Genomic DNA, 20,109 nt, shown 5'->3' with positions numbered 1-20,109 from the left:
GGGGGGGGGGAGGGGAGGGCAGAGAGGGAATTGTTTCAAAGCATCTAAACAGTGTTGTCTCAGTTTGACATTTTGCTTACTCATGGAGTTCTAGGCTCCTCACTTCTCTACAGGAGGTACCAGAAAGAAGACAACCTTTCGAGAAATGATGGGATATTCAACACGGATCTTGAGATACAGAACAGGAGGGATGGCATTTGCAATGGTTGTTTAAGCAAATACAGTTTAATATTAAGAAAGTGCAGTTAACCTATCCAAAACAAAATGTAAAATGTGTTAAGCTAAAAAAAAAATTATGCAGTTTGATGATTTAGTGTGTTTGCTTGTTTGTTTTTAATGGAAAATGGCTATCATTTTCTTGGGAGTGTGGAAAGGTTAATGATTTAATTAGAAAACTGTTTTGTGGAAAGTGTGTTTCTTATGAAAAATACCCACCTACCCCTCAAGCAATGCTAATTCATAGCTCTGGAGATACTGAGAGCTGTATGGACAGGGACAGAAATGAACAATGATCACACATTTGCAAAGAATCACAGCTGGGGAGAGGCTATGCCATATTAATTGAGAGGTTTTATTGCCTCTTTCTCAAAATTATTAAAATGCATAAATGAACTTAGAAGTAAATAATCACAGAATTACACAAACTTAAATATTCAAGAAACTTCAATTCCCACTTAAAAATTAAACATATCAAAATAACATTCTGGTTTACAGTTCACAGAAATATCTGTAATGTCTACTATGCTTAAATTTGGTATTCAACTGAATGTCAACTTATCACTCAAAGTCCATTGATGAAGGAATTTAAAAAATGCAAATTGAAGTTTCATCTGACGAAAAATTCAAAAGCACTTAATTTTTAAGCAATATATGTATATTTCATCTGTTGAGATTTCATTCTGCAGCTGAAGGATAACTTCATGTGCAATGAATGAGTACTGAAAGAATGTAAAAGGGAATAGTTTCTCTCCTTATGAAAAATGAGAAACACCACCTTTTAAAAACAATCTTTATGCAAAATATACTTTTTAAGATTAAAATGATAAGATCTACAAAATTCTGTGGAATGACAACATAAGGAAAATACATAACTTCCATTTAAAGGTGCTATTTTGAATGAAAACACAGTGTATTTTAAAGCAGCCACTTTGATAAAACACTTTACAAACTTTTTCAATAAATTCCATATATTCTATTATGCGATACTATTAAAATGGTATGTACAAATTACATGTTGTGTTCCCCCCCTCAAAAATTTGTTATTTCATATGTCAAATTTCCCCCTTTTATGATATCTATCGCCCTCTAATAGGAAATCACATATTAATTTATTTATTTCACTCAATCATTTGAGAAATTCTGTAATTGATTGTTTACAAGCTTTCAAAATTATGTCGTACCCCAGTATTCAATGGTTCCATCTCACTAGCTGAGCTGCACAGTTTGTATGTCTAAATATCACATGATACTGCTTCTGCTTGCTGAATGAATAATCTAACCTGTATAAATAAAAATAATGTCTGAAAAAAATCCCCGAGGTTTGATTCTCCTGGGAAGAATGTGAATAACATAGACAGTGGGCTACAATTTTTTTCCTTTTTCAAGAATTTCCTGTCTAGCTTCACAAGTGGGTTCTATGTTAAAATAATAATAAAAGACACTAAATTACAGATTAATGAGAAAGGAATTAGAAGAATTGTATAGCTTATATTTATTAATGGCTATTTAACAGACTTTAGATCCAATTTTCTCTTGTCACATTTATTCCAAGAACCTGCTATTTTTCTCTTCTGTAACTCAACCGGTCGCCAGTTGTAAGCATTGCTCCTGACACACAGTGGTGTAAATGAGGTAAAACCAGTATTCCTGCTCAAAAAGGATAGGGAAGCCCTACTTTTGAACCAGCCATTGTTTGACTGTGGAAGTCAGGGCAGGACATGTCGATACATGCATCTTTTCCCTCTCAGACTGCAAACAGTGCTATTTAATGAATGTGTCAGCTGGGTGATAAAAGGTCCCCAAAGTTACTATCTCTTCTATGCAGTCATTGTCAGTCATACAATCCATTCACCAACTGTTTGTGTGTTTAGATTCACAGTTACAGAACCAAACAGTAATATAGTGAGTCTGCTACGCTGTATTACAGAATCACAGAATTACAGAATCATCTAGGTTGTAAAAGACCTTGAAGATCATCCAGTCCAACCATTAACCCAACACTGACTGATATGATTGGTGCTGGTGCCTCTAGCGTGGCAGCTAGAATAGAGTGGAGAACATGATCACTGATGAGCTCTCTTCGACAGTAAGGAAATCCTTCCTCATAATGTGTATTCCTCAGTACTGTGAAGCCCTCATGTTATGCAAACACAGCATATGTCTGAGCTTTTACCTGCTGCTCTTGGCTGAGGACCTGAACAGTTTTTAGGTTACTGGAGGACAGAAAATAGAGGGAGGTCAAAAAACATCTTCCCAAGCTATAAAGAATTCTGGATAATTATTCCTAAAGTGTTTAAACTCAACTTCTATTCAGTCTAACCCAACATCTAAAAATATTATCTTCATTAGCTGCTACTATGTATTTGCTATTTGTGGTGCTCATTCTCTTCCATGTCAACAGTTTTTTCATCTGCATAGGAGTGGACTCAATGATTCTGTTCTAATATTAAAAATAATCTCTTTAGGCTCCTGCTTCATATTCACTAGAGAGCTGCAGCCAGTTTCCACGTGCTTGGACAAAGAAGAATTTCTCCTACACTGGAAATCCAATCAGGAATCAAGAAACACTGCTGTGCCCCTTGCAAGTGTTCCTATATGTCTGGTGTTTGTACAGTTCATCCTTTTAAAATCCTTTTCATCCTAGCTTTGACTGGGGTTATTAGGAAAAGAAAGAAAGATTTAGCATGTTGAAATATCTCCATGTTTCAAATGGGGACAAGACTCAAATCCCTGTCCCTCCCTTGTATGTGTTCCCCCAACCACAATGGAAAAAGGAACGAGTTCCCTTTCACAAACACCTCTTATTTATGTATAGTCCTCTGGCCAACAATGGCATGTTATTTCATGACCAGCTGAAATTTTGATCTGACTGCCAAGGCACCAAAGGGCAATCTCTAACTGAATATTTGGTCAAACTTGAAGTTAGCACTAACCTTAACATTTACTCATAGGATAATTACCTGTGATGATAACCATGTATACCAAAAATGAGTAATCACAGATGGTTCTCAAATAACCAGATACCTGCTTGTGCTCAGAAAAGACAGATAACAGTGAATCTGCTGAAATCAACCATTTGGTTATCTTATTTTAGTAGCAGCAAAGTAATAAGCTCATATCCCTCATATCCCATAGTTGCTGAATGGCTGAATTTGCTATGAATCCTGAAATATTTCTATAATCTGCCTTCTTCATTCTTACTCTGCTTAAAACACAGGTATTTTCACAGAAAGAAAAAAACCCAGTTTATAATCAACCATAGATTAAAACAAAAAGTAAGTTTCATACTGAATGGTATGATAGGTTCACTTTTATAGTTCTTCATCATGAGATGGAACTGAAGTGATTTGTTTAGCCCAAAAGCTATCATCTGTTTACCATCTATTTTTCACTAATTACCCCCCAAAGAGTACTGCTGCTTGCAAGAATGCTTTAAACCGTCATTTTACTTACACACAGTAATTAAACATTTCCTTTCAATTGCCACAAAATATACAATCTCTTATTATTGTTCTTTTCAATTACTCTAATTGAGAAATGAATTAAGTTATAGGGAATTTTCTGAATAGGATTTGTTTTCTTAGTTCTTTATCTTGTGCAAATTTGATTTTATTGTTTTTTAAAAGGGGAGGGAAGGGAAGGAGCATGAAATCCAGGCTCAGTTCCTCTCTTCACAGAGGCAATGACAGAAGTCTGATTTAATGAAACAACTATCAAAGCCCCAAGGCATGAAAAGAAAAGCATCTCTCCTCCATGCTACTATAGGTGAAACTGTATCGAGTCTAAGGCAGGATGAACTTCTTTTTTTTAATGAGAAAAATACTGTACAGATGACAGCTTATTTAAAAATATTAGATATGCTGTAATGGTCTCCTTACAGTTGCCAGTTTTGAAGTGAAATTGAATACCTATCCAGTCATCTTGTACAATTTTCCTTATCTTTTGAATTCTCTGGATTCCACTTTTTTCTTTTCAATTTGCCTGCGCCAATAAAAAAGAATATACATTGAAAGAAGTGCCCAGCATGGAGGGAGAGGAGGCAGGAGTAGTGTTAGTCCCCATATGAACTCTGGAAGAAGTGGGGGGTGAGGGAAATCTGCATGTTTCTGCTTGGTCACTCCTTCAGTTCAGTTCTAGGCATGAGCAGCAGTTTGTGCAGCTCAAGGACCTGTGATGGGGACATCTGTTCCTAGCCACTGAATGCACACTCCAGTAACTTTTGATGCTGACTCTAAACACAGGCTGACAAGTGTCAGTCACCTATTTTAATTTGAATTAAATTTTTTTAGAGATTCATGTTGGGTCTGCCTATCAGAAGCAGTGGTTTCTGTGTTACAAGCTTCACCTTGACCTATTGATCCTGCAATACAGAAACATTGCCTAATGCTAAGTTTGGCATATGCTACAATGCCTTTAGCTAAAAGGGTATGCTTAGTTCTTAGCATCTTGCACACAGGAAATCCACATATTTCAAGAAGCAATTTGAAGTAGTAGTTTAGAAAAGTAATACAGAACAAGGTATCATTAGATTGAAATTATGTCATTTTATACCTATTTAAAAACTGTAATGAAAATAATAATAATAATAATAATAAAAAAGTTTTACTAGCACTGTAATTATTTCATCTTCTTGGTGTTGTGCCAACAGCTATGCTACTAGCAGCACCAGCACAAGCAAGACAGAAACACTGGCACAATACAGCTCCTGATCCTGGAAATTCTGGCTCTGATAAGACCTAGTTATGGTTTGACAGATCTTTTTTAATTAATTAGGGGAAAGTGCCAATTCATCAAAGATAACTTGTTTTTTAAGTGGATCCATTTCAATGAGTCTTACATGACAGCAAATTTATCATGCATAGGAAGGTCTGTCCAAAGCTAAAGGGAGAGACAAGAGACTCTTCAGTAAACGAAGACGGTCTAGTTGCTCAGTTAGTGAATGTATTGCTTTTCTTGACCTCTGATCAGAGACCTGAAACTGGCTTTCCCTCATGTCATAGCAGTGTCCTAATGAGGAAATGGTTATTCTAGGCTGAGCATCTCTGTGTCTTTTGTGCTTTGCCTAATACACACATATCAAGGTTCATAAGGATAGATATAGCAGTGCAGATGATCACATTTCATCTTGCTTTTCCAATAAATTATGATCACTTACACAGAATCAAGGTGGTGGTAAACACTGACAAAGACTCATCTCATGCATATGCTATTTGTGGGAAAGAAAAATCTGGACAGGGCCACTGGCCACGATTAATTCACCTGCTTGCAGGCATTTCACATGTAAACACCTGAGTCAGTGGGAGACAGCTGCAGTACTAAGAAGGTTTTAAGAACGACAGGAGCTTAGAGGAGACCAGAACACCTCTGCTCTGAGCAGGTAACCTCATTAATACTATTATTACTTTATGATCTATTGTTTAACAGTCTGAAACTTTCTTGTATATTTTATTTGAGTATACAGCTTGTTACTGCATGATGGAAAGAGCTCTTCCACTTATAAAGGAGACTTGGAGTTTATCTTTTAGATAATCTAGAATTGTTTGTCAGACTGTTAGTCTATGGCTTCACCTGAATCACCGAGGTTAACACACAATATTCTCTATTCTGAGCTTTCTGCACCAACAACTGCAACAATCTGACAAACTGTTCCTCTTCTTCATGTCCCTAGCCATTATGTTTCATGAATTCTTACAAAATATCTGTAATTTTATCTTCTTTCTCTCCTTACCTTGTCTTTATCTATTCTTCGACTATAAACACTTCAGAGACATCCTTATGGTACCTGGAAGCTTCTCTGACAAATGGCAGCCATGGCAGTAAAGTAATACTCTAAGCAACCTTTTGTACTCCCTTGAAAAGCATCATTATAGACCTGACAGTTCCAGAGGAATGCCTGTGAGTGACAAGATATATCCTCTTGTATTCCAGAATTATGGAACTATTCACTAGGTACAGAAAAAAACTTACTAAATATTAGTAAGAGTTAAAGATAATTCTTTAACTAGAATAAAAATGAGAAATAAGAGAGATAGAGACCCTATCAGGGATAGAAAAGCCAGTGGAGAACATTCTGTAAGGAACATATTTTATGTCAATTTATAGCTTTCTTCAAACAAATAGACTAACAATCCTTGTGATATTTCTGGTTGTGAAGAAACAGTTCAATGCATCAACGATTCAATCATCCAAATGCATCAAATCTCACATAAAAAGTAAGTCTTGGGTTTTTTTTTTAAATAGATGAAAAGTTCTGAGTAATAGTGGATTACTTCCCACATCTCTGTGGAGATTTAACTCTCAAACAAGATGATATTGTACTTCTATGCTCATCATCTCTGCAGAAACACTCAGGGCAAGTGTTTTTTTCAATACAGCTCAGTTTAACGAAAGGTAAAGTCACACAGCAGTAATTGCTAAAGAGAAATAATGGAACTTCAGACAAATAATGCTTTTAGTTTCTTTAATTCCTTCTTCCATAACAAGAAGGAGAAATATAAGGAGCTTTGGAGACATGGGCAAATCATCTGTAAGATGCTAGAAAAAATGCTAAAGTGGAGAAAGGCTAGCAAAGAGTTCTTAAAAAATTCTACAAACAGTTGTAAAATAAAAAGACCTAAGGATTACTTACATTATCTTTGACTTAACAGAAATCACATTTATAAAATACGTATATATTTCTTCCCATGTTCAGTACTTTTAGGAGCACTCTGCTCAGCATCTGAAATTTTAGCAAAACTTAGTTTTAGAGTGGAATAAAGCAGTCTTTGATTCCATTGCAAGAGAAGAAATTTGCACTGTAGTACCACTGGCTGTGATTATGACAGCCTCCAATAGCTACTGTTTCACATGGGCAACTGATAATCTAAATCCACTTTTATTCTGAACTAGTACTCTAAACGTCACTATCAGCACTGACAATGGCATCTTACTGAAACACTGCAGTGCAGGATCCGTGGTGAAGTCAACCTGGCACCTGTGCAGCCCTGCCGAGAAGGGTCATTCAGGTGGGCAATGCAAAGTTGTTCTGGTTAAAAGAATTTTTGTTTGTTTTGTGAGGGGCTCATTTTTATAGACATGCAATAGGTAAATAAAAGATCACCAGACCCCTTTGAAGTCTTCAAGAGACATGTCATTTAGACCATGAATTTTAGTGCGATGGTCATGAAATTATAGGGAAACTTTCCCAGAACAGTAGTGCATCCGCTATAGAGAAAGCAACACACAAGCTGTCTGAAAAACACAGGTAACGAGCTGCTAGGTCAAGGAAAGGTATTTCATATATATTTTATTTCTCAACTGAATGTGAAAACAGAGCCAGAGATATGAATGTCTTCACAACCAATCAATGTATTTTAAAGCTGCATAGACAGTGAAATATCATTTTGAGTAGCCATAATCAAATATGGCATATGGGCTCTACAATGCTAATTCCTGAGGACTACAGAAACAGAATACTAAATAGTAAACAGCTAAAACTTCAGTGTTATGTAAGAAGCTCGCTATATACAATGATTACCTGTGGTAATCTAATGATTTTAGGGGATAAAACAGTAGCTATTTCAAGTATAAGATGGCATTTCCTTCTGTTTTTCACATCCATTACTGAGATTTTCTCAAATTGATGGCCACCACAGAAGCCCTCTCTGCCACCCAGGGGAAGTATGTTAGAAGCTGCATACAATGTAAATTACATAGTTAAACTCTGTTTTGAGCAATTTTGCACCTTTAGCCCTGGTGTGACAGAAACCCAGGCCACAGGCACTGAGGAACTGCTCTCAGCTGCTGCAGATAGAGACAGCTCATTTTCTCAGCCTGCCACAGGATTGTTGCCTATTCTGTTCATAACTGTACTTCCAATTTAAATGTTACACGCAATGGGGCATACACCTAATATTAATGGATATGCCACAGTACAATGCTTTCATTATTCACTTTTTTCCCCCTTTTCTTGCTTTGTCATATTTTTCTATGTAAATACATCACTGCAGCCTCCCTCAGCAAGTTCTCACTTCGATGGCCTAAGTGGCACAGCATCCTTCAGAAAACGAAAGCTTTCTTTTCCTGACATGGCAAGACTGGTAGAAAGTTTAGATGAAGGTCCTATCTTCTCTAAATGCCACATAGCAGCCAGTTTCTGTGGAAGGCTTTGAGGATAAAGAGGACAAATGTTCTTTGACAGATGCAGAAATTGCCTTGGACAAATGCACAGGGACTAGAAAGAAGATTGGTAGACTGAGAAACTATGCAAGAAAATAAAGCTGAGGCAAAAAACAAGGGAGAGTTAAGGTTTATATCTGTCCCAAATAATTTATGGGTTGGGCACTGTTCAGCAAGGTTACACAGTTCTTTTCGATCTTCCCCAAATGATGAACTCTTACAGATGATGAGTCAGTTTCTTAAATATTTTGCAAACAGAAATTTAAAACATAATCTTTCAGCAATAAAGTGTTATATTTTCATATACTGAGTTATATGTACTAGTGGTTTTATTGTGCCATTGCTTTTTGGTCAGAGTTGCTCACTTATTTTTATATTTTTGCTTTAAAATCAATGCCCCAATAGAATCCATTAAAGTTTTAAACATCTTTTCCCCTTTTTATAGTAGTTCATTTACTTCCTTTCAGATTTTTTCTAGAAAAGTTGTTTGAACAGTAAATACTGTTGTCTGCCTTACAGGTACACCTGATGGAGCAGGGATTATCAGCTACTATCTTGCCTCTGCCCATGCAACCCAAAACCTCACGACTGGCTGATCCGGTGATGTGAGATGGTGTCCAGGTAATTACTACCACTGATTTTTCTCACTTTGGGTCTCTTCTGTTATTTTATTTGCACTGTCCACTTATATAGAGGCTACTGATGTTCAAAGTCGGTGGGGGAAATTCAGTTGGAAATAAAAGGCTTACCTCTATCCCTTTGTCCAGAAGTCAGAGGGCACATCAAATCATTTCCGAATTTATTCCAGACAAGATAATGTACTGCCCAGTGGGAGGCTCTTCTCAGCAGATGAATTTAAGGGCCATCAACAAATCACTCATTTTAAGATGATATGTCTATCACAGTTCTTCCCTAAAACAAGCTGAGAGACTCTCCCCCTGGTGCAATCCCATTTCCTTCCTCTCTTCATCCCTCCCCACCTCCCACTTCATGTATCTTTTAGCTCCTGCTACTTCCAGCTGCTCTTTTCCTTGCAGGCATACCATAGAAAAAGGTCACAGATGCCCTTCCACTACCTCTATTACACTGATCAGTCATCTTTTGAGGCTCTCTCCCTTAATTTTCTTTTCCATTAGCCTTGTAGGCTGCCTCTGGTGTTGGTGGTACTCCTGGTTGAGGTAAGGCCATGTCCATCTTCTGAAGCTGTCCAAACAAAGGGCTGAAAAACTCCTGGTGCTGTGCAGGAGTGAAGCAGCAACAAAGAGAGCTAAACTCTTCTGCCAGGTGATTGTCCGCTCCTCTCACTTGCTTACTTGCTTTACTCGCTTGCTTTATTCTCTATAAAGTCAGAGGAAAAGAAAGGCCTATGCCAAAAAAAAAAAAGAATGTTGAAAAAGGAAAAAGGATAGGGATGTATCTTAATTAGGGGAATTAACTCTATTAAACTCTGATTACCAGCTCCTATCAAATGCCTAATAAGAAACACCAAAAGACTTGCCTTCACTTTTAATTTTAAAATTGCTCAGTCTTTTCTTTAAAATTTTGTAAAATTGTTTTACACCTACTTTAAATTCTGCAGTGAAGAAATCTGTTTGGCCAGCTCTGCCTGAATATATACAAGACATCCAGCACTGCCCATAATAAAAGGCAGCTGATGAACAAATATTTTGTCTAGAAGGATATCGTATAGATATTTATATGAAAAAGACATCTTCCTAACTCCAAACTCCAAATGTGAACCTATAACATCATGCATTTTAATGAAAATATCTGCTTTCATTATATTTTTAGAAAATAGATAGTGTTTAGAAAAATTTTTCAAGGTTATTAACCACTTGGACAAAACTGTCAATTTAGCATACATTAGAATACAAAGGACTGTTTAAAACCTTCTTTAGCAGAGAAAAGGTTTAAGTCATACTGCTATCCTCTGCACTACAAAGTCTTTGTAAATCTGTATTGCATGTTATAGTTATACAAATTGTTATGTTTTCATTCAGGGGAGACTTGCTTCAGTTATGCAAACCTCAAGAAACAGGGTGAGGTCGGGAGCCAATTATGATTTAAAAGTCAAGATGAAAACAATCAATCCTTCTTTTTTCCCTTCCTCTGTTAAAGGCAAAAGAAAAAAAGAGTCTGCACAGCAAGGATTATTTTCTCACTCATAATACTGTGCTATTTTTTAATGCATACAGGACACAAGCACAATGTAACTGGGATAATTCCTACCAGTTATATCTATCTAGTGTGAATCACAGAGTTTTCTCTCGCTGAAGGTAGTTTGTGCTATATGCAAACAGAGACTTTGAAAAACAAAAGTTAGTTGCTTGTTGTTTCCTTTTTTTTTTTTTTTAAAAAAAGAGATCTATTTAATGTATAATCATATGGTAACTACTGTGAAAAGAAAGCAGATTGTGTGTAAAATCTGGCTCTGGTATAACTTCAGGCCTTCACAGCTGATTTTATATAGTCATCACGAACATGGATGAAATTGTAATGACTTTGCTCTGCAATTTCATATGGAAAACTGTTAGAAACCTAATCCATAATGCAAGACAGCAGAACACTTTATAGGTAAATTACCCACAACACAGCAATAAATCAAAGTAAGTCCCATCTGTCATTTTAGAAGCAGTGGGAGTCTATTACAGTTTGGCACAGGTACGATGCAGCCGGGTGGATAGCACTTGGCTTGCACAGTACGTGCTGCTGGGAGGAACCAGTCTTCTTTTTAGAGATGCAAGGCAAAAATAATCAGCCCAATTACCCCAGCAAGACTGACCATAACGAGAAGCTGAAACAGATCAATGAAACAGCAGGACAAAAGAGGAGACCAGTCAAGTGAGAATGTTCTGATCTATGTTCCACTCCTGAAGTCTTACCCTGAGAGCACTACTCAGTTCAACTTGAAAGAAACACATTTATTTTGTTATCATTGTATTGTTAAAGGTGAGTAACTTGTGATTTTTGATTAGGAGAAGAGAGGAAATAGTTTTTGTTGCAATAGTGTATCTGTTGGCCTTTCCCATTTCAAAACTTGTGAAGATCAAGGTCAAATTAAATATCACAATGAGCAGTGAAAGTTCAGATAATTATAATAAGTGCAAATTGATAAAGATGAGCTTAAAGAAAGAGAAAGCGAGTGATGCCAGTAGAGGCCCTATCCTGACACAACAAATATTTTCATGTTCAGTAAGTAAGTCTCTGTGCAGTCTGCAATGGGTCTTGTGGCTGTATTCACATATTCTTTTATATGTCAGAGGGTTGAGCTCACGATGGTCTTAACTATGAATCAAAATATCTAAAAGAATGCATGCAAATAAAAGAATTAACATATCTACATGGTGATTTATATGCATGTTCTTTTAAATAACAGTATGCACCCTGTGAAACAGAGTATCTGAAAAGTTTTTTCTGAGCTACAGCCATGTGTTTTTTCCCTTTCAGAATGTTTTGTAATTCAGTTATATCAAATATATTTTAATAACTTTCCTTATTCTAAGAAATCTCAGCACTTTCTACAAGGATCAGTAAGGCTCACGGAAGACAATACTACAGATATCCATTCAGCAGCCTACCACCTGATGTTTGCCAAAGCAGCATAAGATGACAAAATGATTCAGAAATATTACAAAAGTCAACTTACAGACCCTTTTCTACCTATAAGACACCCTGGACTTCCAAAAAAAATAAAAACCCCCAAGAATTATAACTACCAGAAACAATCTACAGATACTGTCTCAGACAGTGACTCTCAGCTATGCTTAAATATTTAGAGAATAATGAATTTTCTACTTCACAATGCTATGATGACTGTAATACTTTTGGCACAGTCAATACTCGATCACGAAGGTCCAAGGCTGTACAAAACTTCAGCAACACTTGTACCTGATCATTCATAACACACTTCAAAAGTTGATTACTATTTAAAATACTGTGCTGTGGCAAAGCTAAATAGGCTATATATCTGTGCAAGACGGTGAGATTTTTATAAAAAATTACAAAACTACAGGCTGACAGTGAGAAGATTTTTTTTTTTTTTAAAAAACTTTTCAAGTAGATATAAGTACAGGTTAAGGTAGACCATCCCTCATTCTCCAAATCAAGTAATTCCTTTGGAATGACATGTATAATGTAGCACATCTGCACAGAAAAGGTAAGATTTATCTGCCAAGTGGCTCACTTTCTCCAGCAATCTGAACATGGCATAACCTATTGCTAACATTATGCTAAGTGAAAACAGACTATTGTTAAGTAAAGAGAAGGAGTTGAGACCAGTCATAGAATATTTTTGTGTTACACTATTTTCAGGCTTTTGAAAAATCACTAGCAGCATCAGAAAGGCAAGAGGTCCATTTAAAAAAAAAAAACGTGAACACCATGAACAGCTGTTGAACTTAGAAATCAGTGTTTCATGAGAAACTTTGCTGCTAAAATCCAGGAATTAAATGCTAAAATTCCAGTATTGCAAGTTCAGCTTGGTGTCCAAAATTCAAGTTCTGCAATTTTGAACATCCATCCAGTTTAAGAAAAAAAAACGCCAGAACAAGTAGATTTTCAAAGATTTTTATGAATGATATATATAATATGTAGACAACAGAAACTCTGTGTGTCACTCCATCATGTCTGATCTGGACTCCAGCAAGGGCAAGCTGACAAAAAATTATATTTATATTTACATGTACATTTATATTTAGTTTAATAAAAAATAAACAAAAAGCTGGTACAAGCCTAGTTAAACAGAGATGAGGTCCTGAGTTAGCCATAGGTTTTCCTTTCCTATGCATTTGCATCATGACCAGAATTGCCATTTCCTAGACTTCTGTGGAACTATGCAAGAATCTGATACTTACAGATATTTAGGATTTTCCAGAAGAGTCTCCTAGGCACCAGAGCAGTACTAATGAGCATGCCAACAGCTTGCTATCTGCCTTGTTCCATCTTCAGTTTATCCACAAAGTGCTTGAAGCTTAGGAAAATATGAAAGAGCTGCCTCCTATTCCTCTTACAAAACTTAAGAGATATCACTGGTTGAATGAGTCTTGATTCACTCTTATGGCAGAGCCCCTCCACCACACCCTAAAATAAGCGCTCAGAGAAAGTCACAAATTGGTGGGCCCCCTTTGCGGTTTTCAAAGGGAGGACCTCAGATGTCTCATTGCACAAGGTGCTCGAGTACATACCACAGCCTCATAGAAGGGAAGGAAAATGAAAACAACTTTAGCCACTACTGTCCTAAAACTGCCCCTTGAGGGCTTGCTGCCTCTTGCAAGTGCATGTCAAGTGTCTCCTCACGGAATACATGGACAATTTAGATATCCAAACTGTATCTGTGAGGGGCTGTGAGGGGTAGACTTGAAAATCTGGTGCAAGGCCCTGTGCTGCAAAATCTAAAGCCACCCTCCTGTGCCCTAACTCTGTTATTAATTAGTAAACATTTATTTGGATGCATAAGAAATTAAGAACAAGCAATCTGTGCTTCAAATCCCAATGCTGTCTATGTAAAAATACACAATGCCAATTAGTAAGTTGCTTTTAACTTCTCTTTATATGCAGCTATTGCTTTTTCTCTGTAGTAAAGTACCTTTAGGTTATTTTCTCCCTTTGAACTAGACAGATTTAACTGATGATGGGCTAAAACACCACAAATTAAGGGATAAGATAAAAGCAGATTATAGACTTAGAAGGGGATGTCCTTTGGGACATTTGAAGTTGATGTCCAGCCCTGAATTCTTTCACAGCTTTAATGTTTTAACATATCTTCCCATGACTGGGACAGCGTCCACTATATGGAGATGTCATTTTTTTCCATTTCCTATGATATGTGTATGGTAGAAATAAATATGTTTTATGCGTCTTTACTACTTGCAATTGGTAAAAGTGCTTTGACTGTTTTTCTATTTTTGAAACCTTGTGCAGTTGTTCAAGTTGCTTAACAATGAGAAAAAAATCAAAATACACAAAAAGATAGCACAGTGAAAATGGATCTAATAACTCATTTTATCAAACCAATTTAAGAATCTTTATGCCATGAGACAATCTGTATGCCATTACAAATCTTGCCTCTATTAGCTTGTTGTGACTTTATTCCTGGATATTTTATTCCCACAACAGATTGGAATGGAGGAAATATTAACCTGTCTTCACTTAAAATTATTCAATGACATCCACAGCATTATGTGAACATCTTTCCATTAAAAGCTGCCAACATCTAAAGGAAGAAATATTTAACTAATTATTTTCACTTCCTTGTCAAGTGACTGATCACTTGGCTGGTTTCACACTTTGTTAACAAGTTCTGCATATGCATTTCTGGTCTTTTCAAATAAATGTTACCTTTGCAAAGGGAAACGTCTTTGAGATGTGGAGACTTCCTAGATATCAGAAAATGTCAAAGGTGTTATCACTCAAAATTTTACTTCTATTTACTACTGTATTCATCTTTGATTTATACCAAAGACGGGAAGGAGAGCGCTAAGATGCCATTGATTGATTGATTTATCCAGTCCCTTTATAAAGTAGAATCATCTGTCAGACTTTCTTACTGAAAACAGAATATTAATTGAGTACACCTGGCTTGGACATGACATTCTCCTTAGTCAGGTATTGGCCCTTCACTCATTGATGCCAAGATCTGATGTATGCATTCAATCTGATAGGTATTTTTTCTCTGAAAACAGTTCAACTCACTTCAGCAGAACAACATCTGAACTTCCTGAAAGTGACCAGAACCTGAAAGTGACCAGAATGTACCAATGCATCCTTTTTTGTAGCATTTCTTGGTATGGGATTTTATTGTCCACCTTTTTCATTTGACAGTTTATAATCACTGTTAATCTCCTCTGATAAATTATGTCTCTGGACCATACATGTGAAGATGTGGAGCAGTATTTGCTTTCATAGTATACTTGGATTCCTCTCAGCATGCAATGCTTGCTACAGGTCAAATTCTTAGCTGATGCTCTTAGATAGTGTTTGAAGAATTTGGGTAAATGAAAGCTCTCTCTTGCCTTCCTGTGTTTATTCCATTTTGAGTTAACGTGTGTTCTAGTTTTGCATACACTAAGCTTTGGGATATCTGAATGAGGAAGACATGGTGATTTTAGCAAATACATAACTTCTATCTGCTTTCAGCGTGAGAAGGACCAGAATTCTTCCATTAGTTGCATTCCACAGACATATTTATGAAATATTATTTTAGTTTTAGCAGAAAAAAAAAAGTAAAAAAACCAAGGAGATAAGATTTTGGCATGATGTTATCAGAGAAGAATCAAAGAGCAACCTCCTTCTTCATCTCTACTATCATTCTATGTTGTTTAGCAATTCATGCTAATTACATTATTTTCTGTAACTCTTACAATGAAAACAATGGAGCCAAGAAATACACAATCCTATATATGTAAGACTAAAAGAAGATGTTTGATCCTAGCATTTAAGGCCCCAAAAATCAGAAGTCTCTTAATTTTTCTATTTTTTTTAATTCCAGGACATAAAGAAGGAATGCACTGGGCAAAAATAGATATTGCAGTATATATATTAAAACTTTGAAACCTGTAGTTGGAGATTTGATTTACTTTTTTCTCATCTCACTTAAGTGAAATAAAAGCTATTTTTATCGCCAATAATTTAGAAAATATGCTGACAAAATGAGTAGTGCAAACTGGTCTTTGAAATAAACATTTATCTAGTTTGCAGACTAAAGTAAAATATACAACATTCATTAGCAGTATATAGTAATGACATAATTCTTAGGCTATAATCAAAGTTTTATTTAAAAATATATGATTAAACTATGATAAAGCAATGGGCAAAACTATACACACGTGTCACTATAGTTGTTATAGCTGATAATATACATAAGACTTCAGAGTCCCAGAAATCAGTAGAAAAAAAGTATTTAACACATCCTTTAGCTCTAGACATAGTATAGTTGGCATATAAATGGCTGACAGAAAAAGAAAAATTTTTCTAAAGCATAGAAACATGCAATTTCTGTTTCATTTCTTTGACTCATTCCTGATTGTTAACACCATGCTATGCTTTTGCCTCTGATGTCAGGAAACATACAAGAAAAAAAAAAAAAAAGAAAATGTTGAGAACTGCAGAAGCTGAAAAATGTCAGACATTTCTACACTAACACTTCATAAAGTGTGTGCCAATACAAAGCAGAGAAAAAAACAACTTTTGTTTGCTGTTCTGTGAAAACATGAGAAATGCAATACCACTTGACTGCTGCTAGGTTTTAGTTTACATGAAAACTGCAAATGAAACTGCCTTTGCTCAACAGTGTAAAATATTATTAATATCTTTACAGATGCACTATATTTCTGATGCTCAACACTGTGATATTATGCTGCAGCCAGCAAGGTCTGAGGATAGTGATTAAGTTGATGTTTCAGATAGATGGTGACATTTCTGCTGATTTCATACATCTATCTATATGTGTGTATATATGTTGACCTTAACCTCTAATGAAACTGCAGTTATACTAGGTTTAGAGTTTCCTCCTCTATGTCTGCCTTCATATCCATGGTTAGGGTGTTTCAGCCCCACAGCTCCCTACAAGTGTCCCATTTTTATAAAATTTCTTCCCTTTCAGCTGTCAGAACAGACTCAACAAGCCAGTAAGCTTGGGTTACATGACCTACCAGGATTAGCCCTGTGACTTTATACTGAGATGGATTAGGGTGTTTCACGTGGTCACTGACAGACCTCAGACATTTAGAGGTTTTAATGCTCGCTCATCCTTTCCTTCTAAACCTCTCATTCTCACTTATGTTTCAAGATAACACTGTGTGGGCTTTCTTGCTTGCTAACTTCTGTTTCAAACAGCTATGAGATTCATGTGTCAGTCACTGTCTAATTTTTCTGTTACTGGATTTATAGCTCATCCTTTACCTCTCCCTGTCTCTGATACATTGACCCTGTGATCTTGTTGCGACTTAAGCTTAACAAAATTGAATGTACTCTTTTTCTCCGAAACACTGTCATTTACTCCCTTTTTGCCTACGTGAAAGAAAACACTCCAATCCTTCTTAGCAGATTTTTTTTATTTTGACTGTTCCTTTTTTGTTGCCTAGCAAACTCAGGCCAGGGTCACCCTCTCCTCTACTAACTCTCTGCCATGCTTCCCAGGCTTGTGTTACATCACACTGGAATTTCTGCCCAGTTTGCCTTTCTGGACTTTCTTATAGACATATGCCAAATACGATTGCTCAAGCTGTGTTTCTTATTTGCTGATGAGAACTCTCTGGTTTCACTACTTTGCTCAGCTGGCCTCTCTCCTGGCATGGCCTCTCCAGTTCCCCATTTACTATAATAACTGATTTTGGCTTCTTTTAAGCACCTCAATAACTCTGCACATTCTTATTGTCCCTTGCTGAGGTTTATTCTGATCTTTTCTTCCTTATGCCACCATATCTACTCTCACCTCCTGGTTTCATAGCTTCACACACATTTGCCTTTGACTTTTATTGCAAAAATGACAGTGTTAATTCATAATCATTCCATAAAGCTCCCATCTTGTACCCATTCATGCCTTTTTAATTCCAACCATACCGCCAAGGAATCAAAGAACCTTTTTCTTATAAAGAACTCTCTTCCACTAAACACTCTAGTTTTCTACACTTTGGCCTCCTTGGAGAGGACCTAACAGGTCATGGATTAATGTGTAAACAATACAATTACAAAGCAAATTAAGACCTCTTCTGAGGACTTCTCTGAGGTAGTTCCAAACAAAACTAATTGATTTGGTCTGGTCCTCATTTAAGGGCCATGCTTTTCACATGTTCAAGGTTATCCTAAACTGCAATCCAAAGGAATGACAGGAAATTGTATAGACATGCCCATACTACTGACCTCAAGGCCCTTGTTCAAGCTACCTAGATCAAGTATCTACAGAGTGCAGCACAGGGGTACAAAGCACAGTTTGAACCAAGGGGTGGAGTTTTCACAGAAGAGTTTAATCAAGTGTCACATCCAAGATTTCATTTAATGCAAGTGACACGCAGAAGTGTCCCCTTCCTAAGCAAAGTGGGTTTGTGTGGGAAGATGTTGAGCTTATGGAGTGTTCTGAATTCCTTTGTGTTCAACCAAATCTGCCACAGGATTCAGATGCTACTAGATGATCACATGTAAACTGAACTGGCCTTTTCTACAGTTAAAACACCCATTTAATCTATTTCAGAACTTAAGGAGTTACATTAAAATGAGTTACCTTTTCTTGATATTGTCGCCGTGAGGAATCCAGAGACTGAATGAGGGCAGTGGCGTGACCAACAAACATGGCATAACAAGTTGCCCCCACAATCATACTCAACATGGTTATCCAGAGGTCAGACATGCTGACAGGGGCGCGGGCTCCATAACCAATGCAGAGCATATGGCTCATGGCTTTGAAGAGTGCATATGAGTATTGCTTTCCCCAGGAATCGTTCTGCAAGAGAAGAGACAAGTGACTGAGCCAGAAAGCAGATGAAAGGAAAAATACATTTGTACCTGTAGAGTGGGATCATGGATTACTGGCTCTGAAGAATCAGACGGTTAATGTATCCTCTGTGCATGAGAAGAGATATTCCTTCTGAATGTATTGTTAGATAAAGCATCAGAGATTCTGCCAGATAATACTTAGCACAGTGAGATGAAATAAAATACCCTTAAATGTGGGTGCTAACCTAATTAAAAGGAAACTAAAGGACAATTTTATTTTACAGTCCATGGCAGATGGATTAGAAAGACCTGAGCATGCAGGTTTATCAAGACCAAGAAGGTAGTATTTTGTTTTAATATGCACTAACATATTCCTATGGCCACAATTCTTTCTTTTCAGAGTTGTCCATTTTAACACACAACCACATTGCATCTTATCTGCCCTTTCACTTCTAAAGGGCAGTAAAAAAAATTTGTTACTTGTTGTAATGTCTGCTTATCCTATTTTTTTTCTTGTAATATTGTGTTTATACCAGAAACATCTCAATTCAAAAGAAACTGTTTATTCTGCAGTCATTGCAAACACATGCTCATAACCACAGGCTGAAACACAGCTCAGAAGAAATACCTGGGTCCCTCATTTCTGATATGTAGCTACACCTTCCCATTCTCTCTGGGAGATTAGAAGGACCTGACAGCTCACTCACAAGCTTTTAAAACTGCACAGGTGTTGTTAGTATCCTCCCCTTTAGGTTTACACAGAGACAGTCAAAGGGGCTGTTCCCAGAGAAAAACAGACACTTTTAACACATTCCAAAAAGCCCTGGAACTCCTTGTCAGATTTTTCTATTTTTCCTTGCTGAAGTAATGAAATGAGAACAGAAAAACAAATTGTGCTTGAAGGCACACAGAAAACACAGTATTTACCACAAAGAACTCAGAATAATATCAGAAATGAAGAAGAAGGAAGAACTAGGATGACATTAGTAACATCAGGCAGTTATCCAGTATAGTATCTAATATACAGGACCAAAATAATAATCCCGTTAACATAAATCTTCAAATGAGAAATAATTTATATATAAAATTTACATATGAAATATCAATATATATTTCTCTCTTCCACCCATGCAAGCTTTGCTCAAATGCTCCTGTTTCTCAAACAGAATCAGGCTTGCTCTCTCGCCATTTAAATGCCAAGGTAACTAATTATTCTTGTGGTTTTCATTTATTAAAATGATTTTTCTAGACCCCCATTAACTAAAATAACTGCTAACAATTCTTGGATTGTAGATGGCAAAGTTA

At 36.5% G+C, this 20,109-nt stretch overlaps 1 protein-coding gene across 1 annotated transcript in view; it reads right to left on the bottom strand.

Annotated features, from left to right (window-relative positions):
* HCN1 (hyperpolarization activated cyclic nucleotide gated potassium channel 1) overlaps positions 1-20,109 on the bottom strand; it is a 181,965-nt gene that overhangs the window by 51,565 nt on the left and 110,291 nt on the right. Inside the window, exon 4 of the mRNA XM_026865803.1 lies at positions 18,593-18,811. Coding sequence (XP_026721604.1) covers positions 18,593-18,811 — 219 coding nt within the window. The remainder of the gene's footprint in view (positions 1-18,592; positions 18,812-20,109) is intronic.

Source organism: Athene cunicularia, assembly GCF_003259725.1.
Source record: "Athene cunicularia isolate RWA chromosome Z unlocalized genomic scaffold, athCun1 chrZ_part1, whole genome shotgun sequence".
NCBI classification, from domain to species: Eukaryota; Metazoa; Chordata; class Aves; order Strigiformes; family Strigidae; genus Athene; species Athene cunicularia.
The sequence above is the reverse complement of the archived record's forward strand: the minus strand, read 5'-3'. Positions and strand labels throughout refer to the sequence as shown.